Source organism: Ochotona curzoniae, unplaced genomic scaffold (genome assembly GCF_017591425.1).
Source record: "Ochotona curzoniae isolate NIBS_2020 unplaced genomic scaffold, NIBS_Ocur_1.0 contig_2404, whole genome shotgun sequence".
NCBI classification, from domain to species: Eukaryota; Metazoa; Chordata; class Mammalia; order Lagomorpha; family Ochotonidae; genus Ochotona; species Ochotona curzoniae.
This window is the reverse complement of record NW_024465451.1, coordinates 10054531-10073455: the sequence shown is the minus strand read 5'-3', so window position 1 is coordinate 10073455 and position 18925 is coordinate 10054531. Positions and strand designations below refer to the sequence as shown.

General features: G+C 46.3%; 1 protein-coding gene across 4 annotated transcripts; it reads right to left on the bottom strand.

Annotated features, from left to right (window-relative positions):
• Window positions 1-5114: 5114 nt before the first annotated feature.
• On the bottom strand, window positions 5115-18138 carry ZNF684 (zinc finger protein 684). Of its 4 annotated transcripts, XM_040974299.1 has the most exons (5): window positions 17939-18138; window positions 17729-17844; window positions 9425-9576; window positions 9014-9109; window positions 5115-6585 (listed from the first exon to the last, which is right to left on the bottom strand). In XM_040974299.1, exons 3-5 carry the CDS (start codon window positions 9567-9569, stop codon window positions 5603-5605), a joined length of 1224 nt encoding a protein of 407 aa, XP_040830233.1. In that variant the 5' UTR covers window positions 9570-9576; window positions 17729-17844; window positions 17939-18138; the 3' UTR covers window positions 5115-5602. The 4 variants fall into 4 exon arrangements, with proteins under 4 accessions (XP_040830233.1, XP_040830234.1, XP_040830236.1 ...); XM_040974300.1 differs by having other exon boundaries at window positions 17729-18138; XM_040974302.1 differs by lacking the exon at window positions 17729-17844 and having other exon boundaries at window positions 9425-9697.
• Window positions 18139-18925: the final 787 nt, after the last annotated feature.

The window sequence follows — 18925 nt, the reverse complement described above, 5'->3', positions numbered from 1 at the left end:
CCGGGCTACAAGCAGAGAGCTGGATGGGAAGCGGGGCTGCCGGGATAGAACCAGCGCCCATATGGGATCCCGGGCATGCAAGGCGAGGATCTTATCCACTGTGCCACCGCGCCGGGCCCCTATATTCAATTTAAAAGTATTTAAGAGTCTTGTTTTTGCCAGTAGATATTTTTGAAGAATATATCTCAATTTGCAGATGGGATTTCTTAGATTACCAATGATGCTGAAAAATAATCAACTAAGTGGTAAGAATATTAAATTTGCAAGATAAAGGTCAATAACATGATTGGATAAAAAGGAGGAATTTCATCCAGTTAGAAACAAAGAAAGAGGACTACCCTTGTCTCCATATTTAAAGAGATAAATACACAAAACCAGCATAACCCCAGTGAGCTGAGGGCAGAGTGGTAGTCACTTGGCACTGTCCCTTGACAGTTGTCAACCACAGCACTCCAGCAGGACGTGGCATCTTGTGCCTCTGCAGGGTAGGAGGATAATCTGGGGACTTTGGGGGATGTTGGAGTTATCCTATAATAACAGCACCCTGTAAATCTTTTCTGGAAAAAAATCCCATTAGGACTACTACATAATAAGATCAATCAGTGAGTTCACAAGAGCACCAAAGGCTAGCATCAGTGGAAAACCAGACTACCAGTGAAAGGGAATATTTGAACAGTCAGACGCAGAGCCAGAACAGCAGTAAGTGAACTACCGGGGAAAAACCAAAATTGGTTTTGTAAGATGTAATTAGATGACCAGAGAATGCAATTATCTGGAGATGGCATGCAACTGTGAAAAAAAAAAAAAACTAACTTCTGTCCATTGCCTTACAGGAATTTCTAACGAATGTACGTCAGGAAGAAAAGTAATTCCAGAGGGAGAGACGAAGATACAAGACAGAATGGTGACTACGTGGTAAGCATGTGTGTGAATTCAAGCGCTGTGCAAGCTAGTGATTCTACTAGCAATAACTGCATTTTCAGTTAAGAGGACATAATTAAATTTACATCAAGAGGGGATGTGGTTAGAAAAGAGCAAGCCCTTTGCTAACACACTCTTGCGAGGTCTTATTTAAACTTAGACATTTCAGTCAAATGTGCATGGTAATATTTTAAAGATAACAACCAAAGGGATACAAATTATGAATTTCAATTGAATAAAAGAGGAAAGAACTTCACAACTTATGAAGATTTTTAAGAAATGAGAGAAACAGGGCCCGGCACGGTGGCGCAGTGGTTAAGGTCCTCGCCTTGCACGCTCTGGGATCCCATATGGGTGCCAGTTATAATCCTGGCAGCCCTGCTTCCCTTCCAGCTCCCTGCCTGTGGCCCAGGAAAGCAGTCAAGGACGGCCCAAAGTTTTGGGACCCTGCACCCGAGTGGGAGACCCAGAAGAGGCTCCTGGCTTCGGATCAGCATAGCACCGGCCGTTGTGCTCACTTGGGGAGTGAATCATTGGACGGAAGATCTTCCTCTCTGTCTCTCCTCTCTGTATATCTGCCTTTCCAATAAAAGAATAATAAAAATAAATCTTAAAAAAAAAAAAGAAATGAGAGAAACAGGCCCGATGTGATAGCTTAGCAGCTTCAAGTCCTCACCTTGCATATGCAGGGATCCATATGGGCGCTGGTTCTAATCTCAGCAGCCCTACTTCCCATCCAGCTCCCTGCCTGTGGCCTGGGAAAGCAGTTGAGGACAGCCCAAAGCCTTGGGATTTTGCACCCACATGGGAGACTCAGAAAAAGCTCCTGGCTTCAGATTGGTGCAACTCCAGCCATTGTGGTCACTTGGGGAGTGAACCATCAGACAGAAGATCTTCCTCTTTGTCTTGCCTCCTCTTTGTATATTGGGCTTTGCAATGAAAATAAATAAAGCTTTTTTTTAAAAAATGAGAGAAGCAAGGCTTGCCCCAGGATGGGCCAGTCTGGGGTCACCGAGACCACACATGCTCCTCAAGAGCCAATCACCCTACTAAAGGGTCCTTTTGCCAGTATCCAGAGGTGGGCATGGGCGGCCCTGGGATGGGCGGCCCAGATGCCAACGGCACTGGGTGTAACCCTTGGGCTGCCAGTGGCATGCACAAGGAACTTTTGCTTCAGAATTTGCAAGTAGATTGGGGGAATCACACTGGTGAGGCAGAGTAGTGGCCTATGGATTCATGCCCAGGTGAGGGATTACTGCTGAGGGACATGCCTGGAAAAAAGCCACTGTAAATGTAGGTAAGGAATGACTGCCAAGGGACTCCAAAGGTAAGTCCACTATAGTTGCCAAGTAAGCAAGACAACTGAGACCTGGTGGTTTGAAGGGGAGAGACCAGAAGACCTTTATAGGTCATACCAATGCTCCAGCCTACATGGGAGTCCTGAGCTGGGTTTTTTAGCATGAAACATTGCTGACCAGCCCACAGGAAAGCTATGGCTGGGGGGTCTGTCTGGCAGGGCTAGATACCAGTACATGACAGTGAGTGTCGGAAGAGTGGTCAGGACACATTATGCCGGGCCATGACACCAACCAGCATGCATAAAAGAACCAGGTCTGGGGGTAGATTCTGTAGCGGATATGTGGACCCAACCCTGTGGACATACAAACCCCGCTGGGTAACTTCAGAGTTGGAGTGGTAGGGGCTGAGCTAGGTGTCACCATGGAATCTGCCAACACTCACAGGTACTGGGACTGGGAAAAGACTGGTCAGTACAGATGCACATCCCTAAAAGGGTGTGGTACATCTGGGTTGCATTATCCACCAGCTCATACAAAGGCTGGGATGGAGGGAGAAGGCCATGCCCAGCAGGGGCTTGGCACCTGCGAGAGCATATGTGAGATGTAGGTCTGGGAATGAGCTAAGTGGGGGCCATAGCTTCCGCTGGTGAGCACCTGGTCCAGGCCTGGGTGTTGGGCAAGCTGGGCAAGGCAGCTCTATCCATCGGCAGGAATACGGACTGGATCTGGAAGGGGAAGGACTGGGCAGGACCAAGCAGACCATAGCTCACTGGCAAGTGCAGAAACCAGATTGGAGTGTAGATCATTCTGGGCTAGGATATCACACCTGCCAGTTTGCAAGAGCCAGGGATGGGAACAAACTGAGCAGGATCAGGTTGCAACAACCACCAGCGAGAATCGGGACTGGAGGCTGGCTGGGTCAGGCTGCTCAGGCCAGTCTATAGCATTCAAAGGCCAAGGCAGATGAGGGGCTGTGCCAAGCTAGCTCAGAGCAAGCACTGGCACGTGTGAGATCTGTGGCTAGAAACAGGGGCTGGTGGGGGTGGTAAGGGGATGCCCTGCCTGGGTTGTAGTTCCCACTGGTGAGCAGCAAGGACCATGGTGGGTGCTGTGGTCTGGATTGGACACGGGTACAGTCTCCCTTAGCATGGGTGTGCGCTGGGTCTGGGTTGTACCGTACTGGGCTAGACTCTTGCACCCACTTGAGCTCGTGAGAACCAGGATGGGTGTAGAATGGGCCAGGCTAGGTCTGACCATTATGGCCACGTGAGGAGTGAACCAGCAGACAGATCTTTCTGTATCTCCTTTTCTCTGTATATCTGCCTTTCCAATTTAAAAATAATGAAATAATAAGTTTTTTTAAAAAAAAGCTCAAGGCCACACATGATAGCTACCAAGAAATGATTAAAGTTCATCACACTGAATTTCACAACATAATAATCCATACTTTCACTTACAACTGACAATTATGCAAATCTTTTTTAGAATTTGAAAAAAATACACATGGCATGGGTTGGGGGCAGACCAGGCTGAACCTGTTCACATTACCTTCTGGTGAATCTGAGCACCAGAACAGAGTGTGGGTTGAGCCAGGTTCGGTTGCAACACATACCAGTACACAACAAGTGTGTACCAAGGTGAGATGAGCCGTACCAGATGGGGCTGCAGCGCACAAACAGCACATGTGACAATCAGGGAGAAGGCAAAGCCAACAGGGGAAAGTGGGCTCCCCTGCTGCATAACTACTTCCATTGGAAAGTGTGAATTGGGATGGGGGAAGTTCAGACTAGGCAGGGCTATAGCACCTGTGGGCCTCACGGTGAGCTGACTGTTCTGACTGGTGCAAGTAAAATTAGAGTGGGTTGAGGGGTGTTTGGGCTTAGCCACAGCATTAGCTGGCAGAGGCTGGTATTGGGAGCTAATTCTGTCAAGTCAAATGCCAGAACCATCTGGAGACTGCATAATCTGGGGGTGGGTGTGGCCTAGTAGGGAAATAGTGGGCACCTCCCTCAGGGTTACCACCCCCACTGGAAAGCACGAAAACCAGGATGGGGCAGGGGTGGCTAGACAGAAAGGCACCTGCCAGTGGGTGTATGGGCTGGATAATAGGTTGGTTGGGTTGAACCAGGCTTCAATGTCCATTGACGTGTGCGAGAGCTAAATGGGATGTGGGACAGACTGGACAAGCCTGTGGTACATACTGGCAAGCATGGGAACCAGGATAGGGGGCAGAACTGGTAGGGGTTTTGGAGAGTCGCCCCAACTAGGCTGCAGCTCCAACTGGTTTGCATGAAGACCGAGTATGAAGTGGGTAGGATCGAGCTGGACTACAACACCCATTGGTTCGCAAGGAAGACGGGGCTGGAAACCGAACGGACCCAGCAATCGCAATGACCAGCATGTGCATAAGCTGATTGGTGTAACGAATGGTGTTGGAGCCTGTACTTGCAAACTCACATACAAGAATCAGATCTGGGATCAACTCAGATGAGGTTTCTTTGGATATCTCTCCAACTGAACTGCTGATCTTGGAACCCCAACCATCAAGAGACTGTCAGCCAGTGGACTCTGAATAGGTTTCATTGCGGTTGGGACGGTGAGACTGGCAGCAATCCAGCACTGATGAACTATCAAAACTGTTTGAGCAGGACCCTTGGAGAGCGCCTCATGTTGGGGATGGGGGATGGGTGGGAAGTTGGGTGAGGCTTTTCCCTTTGCTACTCCCCTAGCCCCAGATACAGGGCAAAATGATTACATTAGTGTGGAAACAATGATATTACCCACTTTCACCTGTAGCCCTTGACCCTTTGTACCCTAATCAACTAAGATTATTAAAAGAAATTAATGAAAAAAAAAAAGAATTTGAAAAAAAATTTACAAGATATACAATTTTCAAAAATTTCATTTTTTTTTAATTGTAGCAAAATATACATAGGATTTGCTATTTTAACCATTCTAAGTATACAGCTTGCTGGCACTACAAACATTCTCAATACTGTTCAACCCTCATCATAATAGATAGAATTCTGTATAATGTGTATAAGATAGATTTCAACTTGTGGTTATATAAAATTCTTATGCAATGCAGATATTTTTATAATTTGTATAAAAATATTTATCAGAAGAGTACATTCTCTTATACATAATCATTGTCATATTGTTCATTTTTCTCATTTTATTTTGTCATAATTTTCTAAACTTTATATACTATAGCAAAACTATTTCTAAAAACTCCAGTCACATTTTCGAAAACTGATGGCATCACAAACATGAACCCCAGAAGATTATCTTTACACATTTGCCCACCTGATGGGAGCTTATTTTTTTGGTGATGAATTCCTCATTGCTAAGAACGCTCCTGAGTCTTGCCGCCTTCCATCGTTTCATGACTTCTTTGATGGAGAGTGAGACGCGTCCTCCGGGGAGGAGTTCCCACACATGTCACATTTGCTCTGCTGTTCTGCGAGATGACTTAAGTAGTGCTGCAAGAGATGGGCCTTTCTAACAAAGGCTTTGTCACATTTTGTGCATCCGTAGGGTTTCTCGTCCAAATGAGTTCGGGGGCGCATGGGGAACACGGGCGAGTCAGCCTGGACTTTGTTGCGTTTTCTGTACCGGTATGGCTTCTCACCTGCATGAATTCTACAATGTTTATATAGGGATGAGCAGTACTTGAAGGTTTTCCCACATTGCTTACACTCAAACAAGTGCTCCAACGTGTGTGATTTTATATGCTGATTAAAAGAGGAGTGCCAAGTGAACATCTTCCCACACTGGTTGCACTTGTACGGTTTCTCACCAGTGTGAAGTCTCTGGTGGGCCACGAGCTGGGTTTTTCGCATAAAAGCTTTGCCACAGTCATTGCACACAAAAGCCCGCTCTGCAGTATGGGTTTTTTTATGGGCTACGAGGTTTTCCATACTGCTAAACATTTTCCCACACTCACTGCATGTAGAGCTCTGCTTTTCTGGTATATCGTTTCTCTCGGGACGCAGGAGAGGAGCCTTCTCGTGGAAGGCATCCTCACTCTCATTGGGGCTACAGGGTTTTTTCTTGCACGCTTTCTTTTTGTATCTAATAAGATAAAACTTGTTTTTGAAGGCATTACCACATTCCTTGTCCTCATAAGTGTTTTCTCCATTATATTTTTTATTGTAACTAAGTACGTAAAAATTAGTATGCAAACTGTTTCCATCTGATTCAGTCTTAGGTTTCTCTTGTCTTGACGAAATAACGCTTCCACTCAGACTGCACTTCCGGTCTCCCTTCTTAGACAGTTTTTTCTTGATGATAAATGTATGTTGATTCAAAAAGTCATCTTGGATTCCCTCCTGTCTCTCTAGTTCACAAAGGAGGCAGACAACTTCTAAAAAGAAGTAAGAAAAACATTTTCGGTTACTTTTTCCAATTTAACATTACAGAAAGAAATTTCAAAAAGTCTCTGGATTCAGGCAATATTCTTGTTATTTCTATTCAATATACTATTGAACTATTAATAAGAAAAAGAAACCTTCAAGGCCAGTGCTGTGGGATAGCAAGTCAAGCTGCTGCCTATAGCACTGGCACCTAATATGGGCACTGATTCAAGTCCTGGATGCGCTACTTCCTATCCAGCTCTCTCCTGATGCACTTGGCACAGTAGAATATGGCCCAAGTCCTTGGGTCCCTGCACCCACATGGGAGACCCAGAAGAAGTTCCTGAAGCCTAGATTTGGCCTGGCCATGCCCTGGCTGTTGTAGCCAGTCATGGAATGAACCAAATATCAAAGATCTCTCTCTTGCTCTCCCTCCTTCCTTTCCTCTCCTTGTAACTTTGCCTTTGAAATAATGGAACACAGGGCCTGGTGCAGTATCCTAGTGGCTAAAGTTCTCACCTTGCATGGCCCAGCATCCCATGTGGGCGCAGGTTCTAATTCCGGAAACCCGACTTCCCATCCAGCTCCCTGCTTGTGGCCTGGAAAGGCAGTGGAGCACGGCCCAAAGCCTTGGGACCCTGCACCAGGGTCGGAGATGAAGAAGAGGATCCTGGCTTCAGATCGGCTCAGCTCTGACCACTGCAGCCACTTGGAGAGTGAATCAATGGACTGAAGATCTTTCTATCTCTCCTCCTCTCTGTATACCTGCCTTTCCAATAAAAATAAATAAATCTTAAAAAAAAAAAAAAAGCAGTATCCAAACAAAAGGTATGTCTCTTTCTACAGATGACATGATTTTTTATATGTAGGAAACCATAAAGGCTATATAAAAACATTTCTAGAACTAACAAATTCAGCAAAGCTTCAAAATAACTAACACATTCAACTAAGTTGTAAGAAAACAAAAACCAACAAATAAAAATCAACTGTTTCTATACAATAACGATAATGTAAAAAGAAACTAGGAAAATAACAACTCCACTTAAAATTGCACCAAAAGGGCCCAGTTGTGATAGCCTAGTGGCTAAATTCTCGCCTTGCACTTGCTGGGATCCCAAATGGGAGGTACCGGTTCATGTCCCGGCTGTTCCACTTCCTATCCAGCTCCCTGCTTGTGGCCTAGGAAAGCAGCAGAGGACTACCCAAAGCCTTGGGATCCTGCACCCACATGGGAGACCTGGAAGAGTCTCCTGGCTCCTGGCTTCAGATCAGATCTCTCTGTACATCTGCCTTTCCAATAAAACAAAATAAAATAAAACTTATTTAAAAAGCACAAAAAAATTAGTTAGGAATTGAGAAGATAAAACACTTCTAACACGGGCAAATGTTTGGCTTAAGGGTTAAGATATTATTTGGGACCCCCATCGCATACTGCACTTCCTGGGTTCAAGTCTCAGCCGCACTGCCAAGCCCAACTTCTCCCATCCAAGTACTAACCAGGCCTGACCCTGCTTAGCTTCCAAGATCAGACGAGATCGGGCGCATTCAGGGTGGCACGGCCTTAGGCCCAAGCCCAGCTTCTTACTGCTATGTCCCCGGGGGGGAAGCAGTTGGTGGCCCAGGTAGCTGGATGCCTGCCCTGACATCGGGGACAAGGGCTGAGTGCCCAGCTCCTGGATTTGGCCTGTCTAGTTCTAGCTGTTGTATTTAAGAAGTAAACCAATAAATGGTAACTTTGTGTCTGCCTCTCAAAATGAATGAATAGTGAATACATTTTAAGTCTTACAAGACAAAAACTACAGAACACTGCTAAAAGAATCTGAATGGAACACAAATAAGTGGAAAGACATTCAATGCAAGTGGATTGGAACTTAAATTTTTTTTTTTTTAAGATTTATTTATTTATTGGAAAGTCAGATATACAGAGAGGAGGAGAGACAGAGAGGAAGATCTTCCGTCCGATGATTCATTCCCCAAGTGAGTGCAACGGCCGATGCTATGCTGATCCGAAGCCAGCATCCAGGAACTACCTCTGGGTATCCCACATGGGTACAGGGTCCCAAAGCTTTGGGCCGTCCTTGACTGCTTTCCCAGGCCACAAGCAGGGAGCTGGATGGGAAGTGGAGCTGCCGGGATTAGAACTGGTGCCCATATGGGATCCCGGTGCGTTCAAGGCGAGGACTTTAGCCGCTAGGCCATGCCGCCGGGCCCGGAACTTAACATTTTTAAATGTCAACATTCCCAAAGTGAATTCAATACAGATTCAAATGTAATCTCTATCAAAATCCCAACAGATACTTGCAGAAATTTTAAAAATCTTAGAATTCACACAAAACAAGGGAGCCCAAAAAGTCAAAACAATCTTGGGAAAGAACAAACTAGAGGCTTCACGCACTCACCAATTTCCAAAAATACCTGTTTGGGTTTTTTCTCACTCACCTGTATGGCTCCAGTATGGCTTCCATCCATTCACCTTCTGCCGCTTTTGTCCTTGCTCCACCTCAACGAAGACCTTTGTCTTGGTAACTGGGTACCCTGTTTATGGGAAGACAACACAGAAGTGGGCACAAAGTGCTAAAGAGACCACCCCCTCCCAGCGTAAGTCTCTTCCTTTGAGCCTCAGGGCCCTGAAGGGGCTTTTAAGTGGGCTTCAGAACACAACAGCCCCGTCTCCACTTGGGAAGTGGACAAAGAACCAGACCATCTGTCACCCAAGGGGATTAGGGATCTCCATGGCTGAAATGCAGGGCCAAACTGACGAAAGTCTGAGCAACATCCACAACCTTCCCGAGAAGCAAAGGACGGATGCTGTGTTTGCACATGCCCAGTTTGTGAGGAAGCTGTCCTCACCCAGTGAGATTAGGTTTCTCAGGTTCTCCAGCATCACGTCACAGTACAGGGTCCTCTGATCATCAGCAAGCAGCTCCCACTCCTCTGGAGTGAAGTCGATGGCCACGTCCTGGAATGTCAGTGATTCCTGCAGCAGACCATTCATCTTCCCCCTGCAGGGAAGGCCACCAAGGGGTGTAGAAGATTCAGACTGTGTCCTCTGATTACGTCCACTGTGCAGAGCCACAGTACACCCACAGGAGAACTAGGAACTCCTTAACCCAGAATTAAAATCTGTGAAAAACAAAATCATATTACAACTGTCACACACTATACAAATTCACATCTCAACCTTATAAACTGGATAGATCCTGTGCCCCCTCCCATATCAATTTTTTAACGTTCCATTCAACGAAAATATCAACCTGTATTTCCCCTGTTGATATACTTAACTGTTAACATTTTTCTATTGTATGCTATGGTGTCTAATGAGGCACTGCCACTTCACTGGGAAACAAAGTGGAATCTGAATGAACAAATGGGCAGTGAGCCGAGGCACGAACTCTGTCCTCTCCTAGTGGTCTGACCCTGAGGACAACTGCTCTCAGTTTTCATATCTGCAAAATGGTGACAATAACAGCACCTCTATCATGGGAATTCTATGAGAAGTAAATAGCTAATACATGGAAAGCATTCAAAACATATGGCATATGATAAGCATTCAATAAAATGGGTATGATTTTTACAAACGGAAAGTTAAAAGTATTGTTTTGACACCTTTGTCAGCACAACCCAAGAGTGCTGATTTTAAAAATCATGATTATTCAAATAGTAGACTCTTATGTGGTCACTAAAAAATGATGCTAAAGGAGTGGGTGTTTGACACAGCCACTGGATGCCACTTAGGATGTTGGCATCCTCTATGTGAGTGCCAGCTGGGCTTCCAACTCTACCTTCCTGCTAATGCACACCCTGACATAGGCATAGCCAGCTAGCTTCCTGCCACACACATGGGAAAACCAATTGGAGCTCCTGGTTCCTGACTTTGATTAGGTCGAGCTCCCACCACTACATACATTGGTAGAACAAACCAGCAGTTGCATGATCTCTTTGTCTTTCCACATTAAGAAACAAATATAAATAAATAAGTAAAAAGCATTCTTTGTAATGGCAATAAGGATTATACTATTAAGAATTTCTATGGGTCTGGCGAGGTAGCCTAGTGGTTAGGGGCCTTGCCTTGCTTGCGCTGGGATCCCATGTGGGCATCAGTTCTAATCCCGGCAGCCCCGCTTCCCATCCAGCTCCCTGCTTGTGGCCTAGAAAAACAGTCAAGAACGGTCCAAAGCCTTGAGACCCTGTACTGGTATGGGAGACCCAAAAGAAGTTCTGGACTCCTGGCTTCGGATTGGCTCAGCTCCAACTGTTGCGGTCACTTGGGGAGTGAATCAATGGACAGAAGATTTTCCTCTCTGTCTCTCCTCTCTGTATATCTGCTTTTCCAATACAAAAAAAAAAAAAAATCATAAAAAAAAAAAAGAATTTCTACCAGGGCAGATGTTTGGCCTAGCTGTAATTAGTTCCTGGCGCTTGGCTTCACTCCCCAGTTACTGTGGGCATCTGAGAAGTGAACCAAGATACCACTAGCTACCTGTCTCTTAGACTAAAAAAATAAATAAATGAATAAATAAATAAATATATATGTATATATTTGCGAGGGGGCAAGCACTTAAGAGCTGTCAAGTTACCACTTGGGACACCTGCACCCCCTACCGGAGGGCAGAGTGTTCTAGTCCTAGCTCTTCTACTTTTGATTCAGATTCCTGCTGATGCAGACCTTGAGAGGCAGCACGCCGTGACCCAAGCACCTGCCTCCCTCCGACACAGGAAACTCAGTTTGAATTCCAGAAAGCAGAACTTGGATGGCAGATTGACCAAACTTCAAAAAAAAAATTTTTTTAAGTCAGGTCTGCTTATCTTTTAATTCTATTTTCCATGTATTTTTTTAATTACCCTATTATGATATGATCTCTTCCCCCTAAAGGAAAGCATGTACGTAGGCAGACACAGCATGAACTGCGTATCAAGACGTAAATAATTATTGTTTAAGACTGGAACTACAGAATTGTATAACTTTAAACATGTATCCTCTTACATCTGTGTACTTACTAAATGTTTTACAATGTATTTTTCATTTTGTGGACATGTACAATATATTATATAAACACATTACAATGCATGCACTTTTTCAAGTACAGGGCATACCTGTGTTTCCCACATACTTTGCAAGACACCACTTGTAGGGGTGGTTCAACTGGCTGATCCTCCATCTCCAAGTGCTGGCATCCCATATGGGTGCCAATTTGTGTCCAGGCTGTTCCACTTCCCATCCAGCTTTCTGCTTATGATCTGGGAAAGCAGCGGTGATGACTCAAAGCCTTAGGACCCTGCAATCTCATTGGAGACCTGAAAGAAGCTCCTTGCTTCAGTTCAGCTCAGCTCTGGCCATTGGGGCCATTGGAGGAATGAACCGGTGTGTGAAAGATCTTTCTGTCTGACTTTCTCTCTGCAAATCTGCCTTTCCAGTAAAAATATAAATACTTCTCAATGGATATACAGGTAAACATGTATATATATATATATATATATATATATATATATATATACACACACATATATTCATCTAAAGGAACTGTATTATGGAGACTAACATACCAAGAAGTGAAGTATGCATCCCTACTCCCAAATAAAAGATGGACTCCCAATTAAACTGTTAAATATATCTTGATTCTGGACTTAAAAAAGAAAAAAAAGATTTATTTATTCTTATTGCAAAGTCAGATAAACAGAGAGGAGTGACAGAGAAGATCTTCCATCTGATGATTCGCTCCCCAAGTGACCGCAATGGTTGGAGCTGAGCCAATCTGAAGCCGGGAGCCAGGAGCCTCTTCCAGGTCTCCTGTGAGTGTAGGATGCCAAAGCTTTGGGCCATCCTCGACTGCTTTCCCAGGTCACAAGCAGGGAGCTGGATGAGAAGTGGGGCTGCCAGGTGTAGAACTGGCACCCATATGGGATCCCGGTGGGCACTCAAGGCGAAGACTTTTTCCGCTAGGCTACTGCACAGGGCCCAATGCTGGGCTTTTCTAACATTGTCTATATCTACAATTCATGATACACTTAAATGGCAGAATGATGGACATGTGACTATTGTTGAAGGACTATACTATTGTAATAATATAGGGGAAAATAGTGGGGTAAGGGGAATGGGGAGGGGGGTGGAAGGGGAAATCCCTGAGCCTATGGAACTATACCATGAAAAACAAAAATTTAAAATAAATAAATACATCTTTTAAAAAACTTAAAACATACTACTTATTCTTTTAGACAGCACTCTCCAAGGACCATGCCACCTTGGTCCCAACTTTCCAGGCCTCATCTACTCCAGTCTTGCAATTCTTCTCTCACTGCTTCACTCTCATCAGCCATTCAGCATCCTTACTATTCTGAAACATCAAGCTGGGCCACTCAGGAGCCCTGTGCCTGGGCTGTTCTTCCACAGAATACAGCCATATTCTACATGGCTCATCTACATTCCACAGGATACAGCCAGACTCTGCAGGGCTCACTCTACATTCCACAGGATACAGCCATATTCTACATGGATCATTTTACATTCCACAGGATACAATCAGATTCTGCACAGCTCACTCTACATTCCACAGCTCTCAGTTTAAACTTTACTTACAGGAAAGAGTTTTTTGGACTGCCTCTTAGAAAATAACCTCCCTTGCTGTCACCATGTCTCTGGAAACCCTTATCTCGCTTTAATTCTCCAAACTTCACTCATCATTAAAGGTAGGCTATATCTGCCTATTTAGGTCCGTTCATTAATGAATTAGAGAGGCAGAGAGAGGAGGAAGTTACAGCTCTCATCCACCGTCTCACTTCACAAATGCCCACACAACTAGGACTAGGCCAGGCTGCAGCTGGAAGCCAGAAACTCCATGTAGGTCTCTAATTCAACAACTTGGGCCATCAACTTTGCTTCCCAAGGTCTACATTAGCAGAAGGATGGAACCAGGAGTGAAGCTGGAACCCAAAGCTAGTCACTTGAACATGGGATGCTTCAAACAGCATCTTAAATGCTATACCAAACACCAGCCCTATTTAGTTTTAAATCACTCCAGGAAAAGCAGTGGCTTTGTCGTGTTCACTGTTGCTCGCCAGGTACCAGAAGAGTGTTAGGCTCAAAAGAAACACTCAGCATATTGTTAGGCTGGGCAGTGCAGAATCCTCCTCTCCCTGAAGAGCACCCTGCTGAACCTGATGCTGCTGCCCATGCTGCCTTATCCCCCAGTGCAGATGCTGACACCTGCTGCCTCTCTTTGGTTGTTCCTCACACTTCCCACGTGTAAAATGTATAAATCCCCAGTGCTGTATAACTGAGGAAGCGGTCTGTCTGACTCTCCTCCGACAATAAAGAGCATTGCCTAGGCTAACAGCCTCTTTCTCCCCAGCATGTCCAAGCACCTCCAAACCTGACATGTACATTTGCTGGATGAATTAGTAGAAGAGCTTCTTGCTGATCCTCTCCTTGTTACACATTTTCAAAAGAAACTTACTTAGCTCAACTGAACAGTAAGGCAGGACAAAGAACAATGATTTGGGAATGACGACTTATCCTTTTATAAACTCTGAGATTCCATCCCAACCATAGGCAAATGCCTAAGTTGACTTATTGCACCGCTGGGAGAAAAGCAGCTGATAACTGGTAGGTATTTTAGGCACGATTAATACCAAATTTGGGTTAATTATATCAGTGTGTCAGCATAGTTACCTATTCTATTAAAAAAAAAAAAAACAGATATGTAGGGGACAGACGTTGGCATGCTGGCATGCCAGCAGATGGGGTCTGGGGACGTGTGTGTGAGCATGTGTAGCCCCTAAGCAGACAGGCAGGACCTCAAGCAGCCACTCCACGCCGCTGGAAGACTGGACTTGGGTTCCTGTGCAATAGTGGGATGGGGTTTATGGACTGCTAAGAGAAGGGGGTATGGGAATGTGTGGGAGACAGGACCACTGAGGGAGAACATTACAAGTGAGCAATGAATTTTGGGGGACTTCCACTGAGCAGACTACTGTAAAAGCAAGGAGGCTGAGACCAGGTGATTTGGAGGAGGGAAGCTAGAGGACGTTTATAGGGCAGAACAATGCACCCAACCCATGTGGGAGACCTGAGCTGGGCTAGTTGGTATTGACCAGTGCCCACCAGTGCACACGAAAACTAGGGTTAGATGCCTGCCGGCAGTGCTAGACCACAGTACTTACCAGGGAGTGTTGCAGCAGGGCATGGGTTATGACACTAACTAGCACGTGAGAGAACTGAGTCTGGTGGCAAATTCTGTGGGGGATTTGTAGGCTTACCCCTGTGGAGCTGCAATACTAGCTGGTTTGCTCAAGAGCTGGTGGTAATGACAAATTGAACTAGGCATGACCATGGAAGCCACTCATGCTTATGGGAAGTGGGGTTGGGAACAGGCTGGGTTAGTTCAGGCTGCAGCACCCACAAGAACACCCAAGAACTGGATATGAGGAGGGCTGGGCCACAACATCCACCAGCATACACAAAGGGCAAAACTCAGGGGTGGACTATACCGGGTCAGGGGCTAGCACCCACAGACACTTATGATATCTGGGTCTAGGAGTGGGCCTGGTGGGGGAACTTGAGGAACACCCCTGATGGGCTATGGTTCCCACTGGTGAGCACAGATCAGGACTGTGAGTGGCCCAGAACAGGTAAGTTGGCTCCACTTGTCAGCAAGTGTTGGGGCTGGCTTGGGGGGTGGGGAGTGGGGGTGAACTGGACAAAGCTGGGCGAAATCAACACATTGGAGTGTGTAGGAGCCAAAACAAAACAAAATGCGAGCCATGCTGAGCTAGGCTATCACACCCACCAGTTTGCATGAAAGACAGGGATGAGGGCAGACTGGGCAGGCTGAGGCTGTAACATCTACCGGCAAGAGCTGGAAATGGGGGCTGGCCTGGCCAGGCTGCAGCACTGAACAGCAAGGGCCAAGATGAGGGTTAGGCCGGGCTTAGCTGGAGCAGCCACTGGCATATGAAAGATCTATGGTTGGGGGAGTGGGTAAGAGGACTTAAAGGGATGCCCCTGCTGAGCTACTATTCCTACTGGTAAGCGCAAGAGCCAGGAATGGGGCATACTGGCTGAACAATACTAGACATCCCTCAGCATGTGTGGGGGCTGGGTCTTAGGATGTGTCCCCTCTGCTAGGCTCCGTTATATGCTTATTTAGTGCTCATTAAAGCCAGAATGGGTGTGAGATGGGCTGGGCTAGGTCACAGTACTCAATGATCTGGGGGTGGGCCAGGCAGGGCTGGGCCATAGCACTCGTCAGTGAGAGCCAGAATGAGTGTGAATGAGTGTGCAAGATCCATAACTGAGAACTGGCCTGTCAGTGAAGCTTGGGGAACTCCCCTGCTAAACACAGCCCCAGTGGGGGAACTCAAGAACCAAGGTTAGGGGCAGTCAAGCCCAGGCTGGGATACAGTACCTGTCAGGATATATGTGGGTCAGGTTTAGAGGTGGGCCAGCCTGAGCTAGTCCTCAACATCTACTGGCAGGTGTGTCAGGACAGGCCAGGTTGGGATGCAACACCTGTCAGTTCACATAAAGACCCAGACTGGGGGCTGGCCAGGCTGGGCTAGGCTGCAACACCTTCCAGCATGAGCTGGAACTGAGGGTAGATGGGGCCAAGCCAGGTTGCAGCAACTACTGTTGAATGCCAAGACGAGATAAGACATGCCAAACTGTGCCACAGCATATACCAACACACATAAGATTGGGGGGCAAGGTGGCATGCCTAGTGGGGGAATTGTTGGGGTTCCCCTGCTGGGCCACCTCTCCTGCTGGTGAGCATGAAAGCTGGGAATGGAGGCACACTAGGCTGGGCAGGGCCACAAAGCACAATGGCCTGCATGTGAGCTGGGTTAGAGGGAAAGCCAGGTTGGGATGAGCAACCATATCCACTGGTGCATGCATGAGCCAAAAGTGTGGGCTGTTCAGGCATTGCTGCAACATCAGCTAGCAGGTGCTGGGCCTGGGGCAAGTCACGTCAGGCTGGACTGCAAAACCACATTGAAAGTACAAGATCTGGGTCTGGCGCAATAGCGTAATGGTTAAGGTCCTCGTTTTGAATGTGCCAGGATATGGCGGGGGGGAGGGTATGGGGCAGCGCAGAACAAATTGGACAGCTCTCCCGGTCAAGCTTTGACAGCCAGTATCTGGACAATTCAAGATTCCAAGGTGGACTATGTCAGCCAATGAACCTTGGAAGGATTTCCTCAACCTTGGAGTAACAAATCAACAGCATCTCAGAACTATCAACATCATGGAACACGCTCCTCATCGGGGACCCTGGGATGACACCCGGCAGCCATCAGCCATCCCCGGTCACTGATGCACTTAGGCTGCTGGGAGTGGTCCTCTTCCCCACTTTCCCCAGGTACAGGAAGAAAAGAGATTAGAAACAGTTGTCTCATCCATCTCCCCCATTCCTCAACCCTCCCCCTAATTGATGGTCCACAGGGGCATGCTCCTTCTTAACTATGTAAACATCATCAAAAATAAAATAATTATTGGAAAAAAAACCAACTAGCTCCTTCCTTATCTTCACCTCCCTCATTCTCTAACCCACAGAACCTAACCATCCAGGCCCACAACCTGCATTCTTCTCAAATACTTAATCTCCCTTCAAACACTTTAATTGACTGCCTCAGGGTTTAATGCCTTGAGTCAAGCTATACTCCCTTTCCAAGAAGACAATCGAGGATTCCTAATAGTGCCTCAAATTGGGTTAGGACGGCTCTGGTCAGGAGAGCGTCCTCTCATGAACTGGCTACCCTTTTCTTTTTCCTAGTTCTGATGGGCTGGAGGTCGGCCAAGCAACACTGCTTCAAGGGGACCTATGGGTGGGGCCTGAATTCCTTTAACTCGTGACCACCTGTGGCTCCGGGTTGGCCTGTCGCAGACTTTTAGCCAGGGCTGCTGGAAATCAAAGAGGCCAGGAACATGCAACAGAGACCTATGTGCTCCACGACACAGTCTTCCAGAAATCTCCACAAAACAACGATGAAGTTGGGATTTACTCAGCTTTGGCAGAACTGTGGGTTACAGACTGAATGAACTCTGGGATAAAACTGAACTGAGTTTGAACATTTTCTCCTCTACTGTGTGATTTCAAGCAGGTAACTTCCTGCCTCTCTGTCTAAAAACAAAACAAAACAAAGCAGGAGGAGGCTACTAACCTCGCACGACCAACGAGAGAAATGCCACGCTCTTTCCCAAGAGCTCAACAATGTCGGTCACCGGACACGCTGGCTGCCTTGCGAAGGGGTTCAGCCGTTTGCGCGCCAAAAACCTCCTGGAATGGGACCAGCTACAGGTCATCACACAGCGAAAGGCTCCCCAGAAACACACACACACTTCGCCCCAAGTCGCAGCACAGCAAGACTTACCGAACTCCAGCAAGACCAGGGGAGCGGCAGTCCTTCCCGGGTTTTCTAGAAGCCAGACGGCCACGCACATAAAGCTTCCCTGAAAGTTAAGACTTAACTTTCTTCCTGCGAATCACAAACAGGTCTTTGTTCTTCAGCAGCGCCCCAAGACCTTCGGAATCCGGCGCCCCGCAGCACCGATGCACGTCAACGAATGCAAAGCTTCCTGACCACCTCAGGGCGCATGTGCGGAAATGATGCTCTGCGGTTTCCCGAGTCCTCCAGGAATTCGACCTGATACTACATTTCCCATAAAGCGCCGAGATTTTTTTTTTTTTTATTCCGGAAGGCATCAAGGATTTTTTCTCTATCTCTGTGGATGATTCTAGTTTGCTGTAGTTTAAGCTCCGCGGGGAGTTCGGATAATATAGAAAAAGAAGTGTGTATGCCATTTTCTTTTCAATATGAGAATTTAAATTTTTAAAAATTCATTTAAGGGCAGAAAAGAATCTTTTGGCTGTTTCACACATTAAATGCCCACAGTACTGTAAAGCTAACTAGGGTTATGGTCCCTGGTGAAATTTTCCTTTGAGAAATATGAAAGTTTGCTTCTTCCCTATTTATGCCCCCACCCCCCGTGGAAATATGTATTCCTTTTGGTTTCTGGTCAATCATACGAATAGCAACAGGGCTAATAGGGGGACACGTTACTGGAATGTGAATTTACCTCCCTGGGTTCTAGAACAGGAAATCCCACTGAAGGGATGCAAGACTCCTCTAAAAATGATCTTTGACCAAACAGAAGTGTCAACCTCTACCTCTTTGCATATTTGCAAAGAAGCAGCAAGAAAATAGTGCGTGAGGTTTTGGTTCCTCATGAGAAAAGAAGGCTGCCTGTCACACCCTTTTTGTTCTGAGCAAGCCAGACAGGGTTAGAATTCCAGCCTGTGATGGTTAACTGCTGCTGTTCTAGCTTTTTCTCTCTCAAAAGTGTGCTTAAGCAAGACT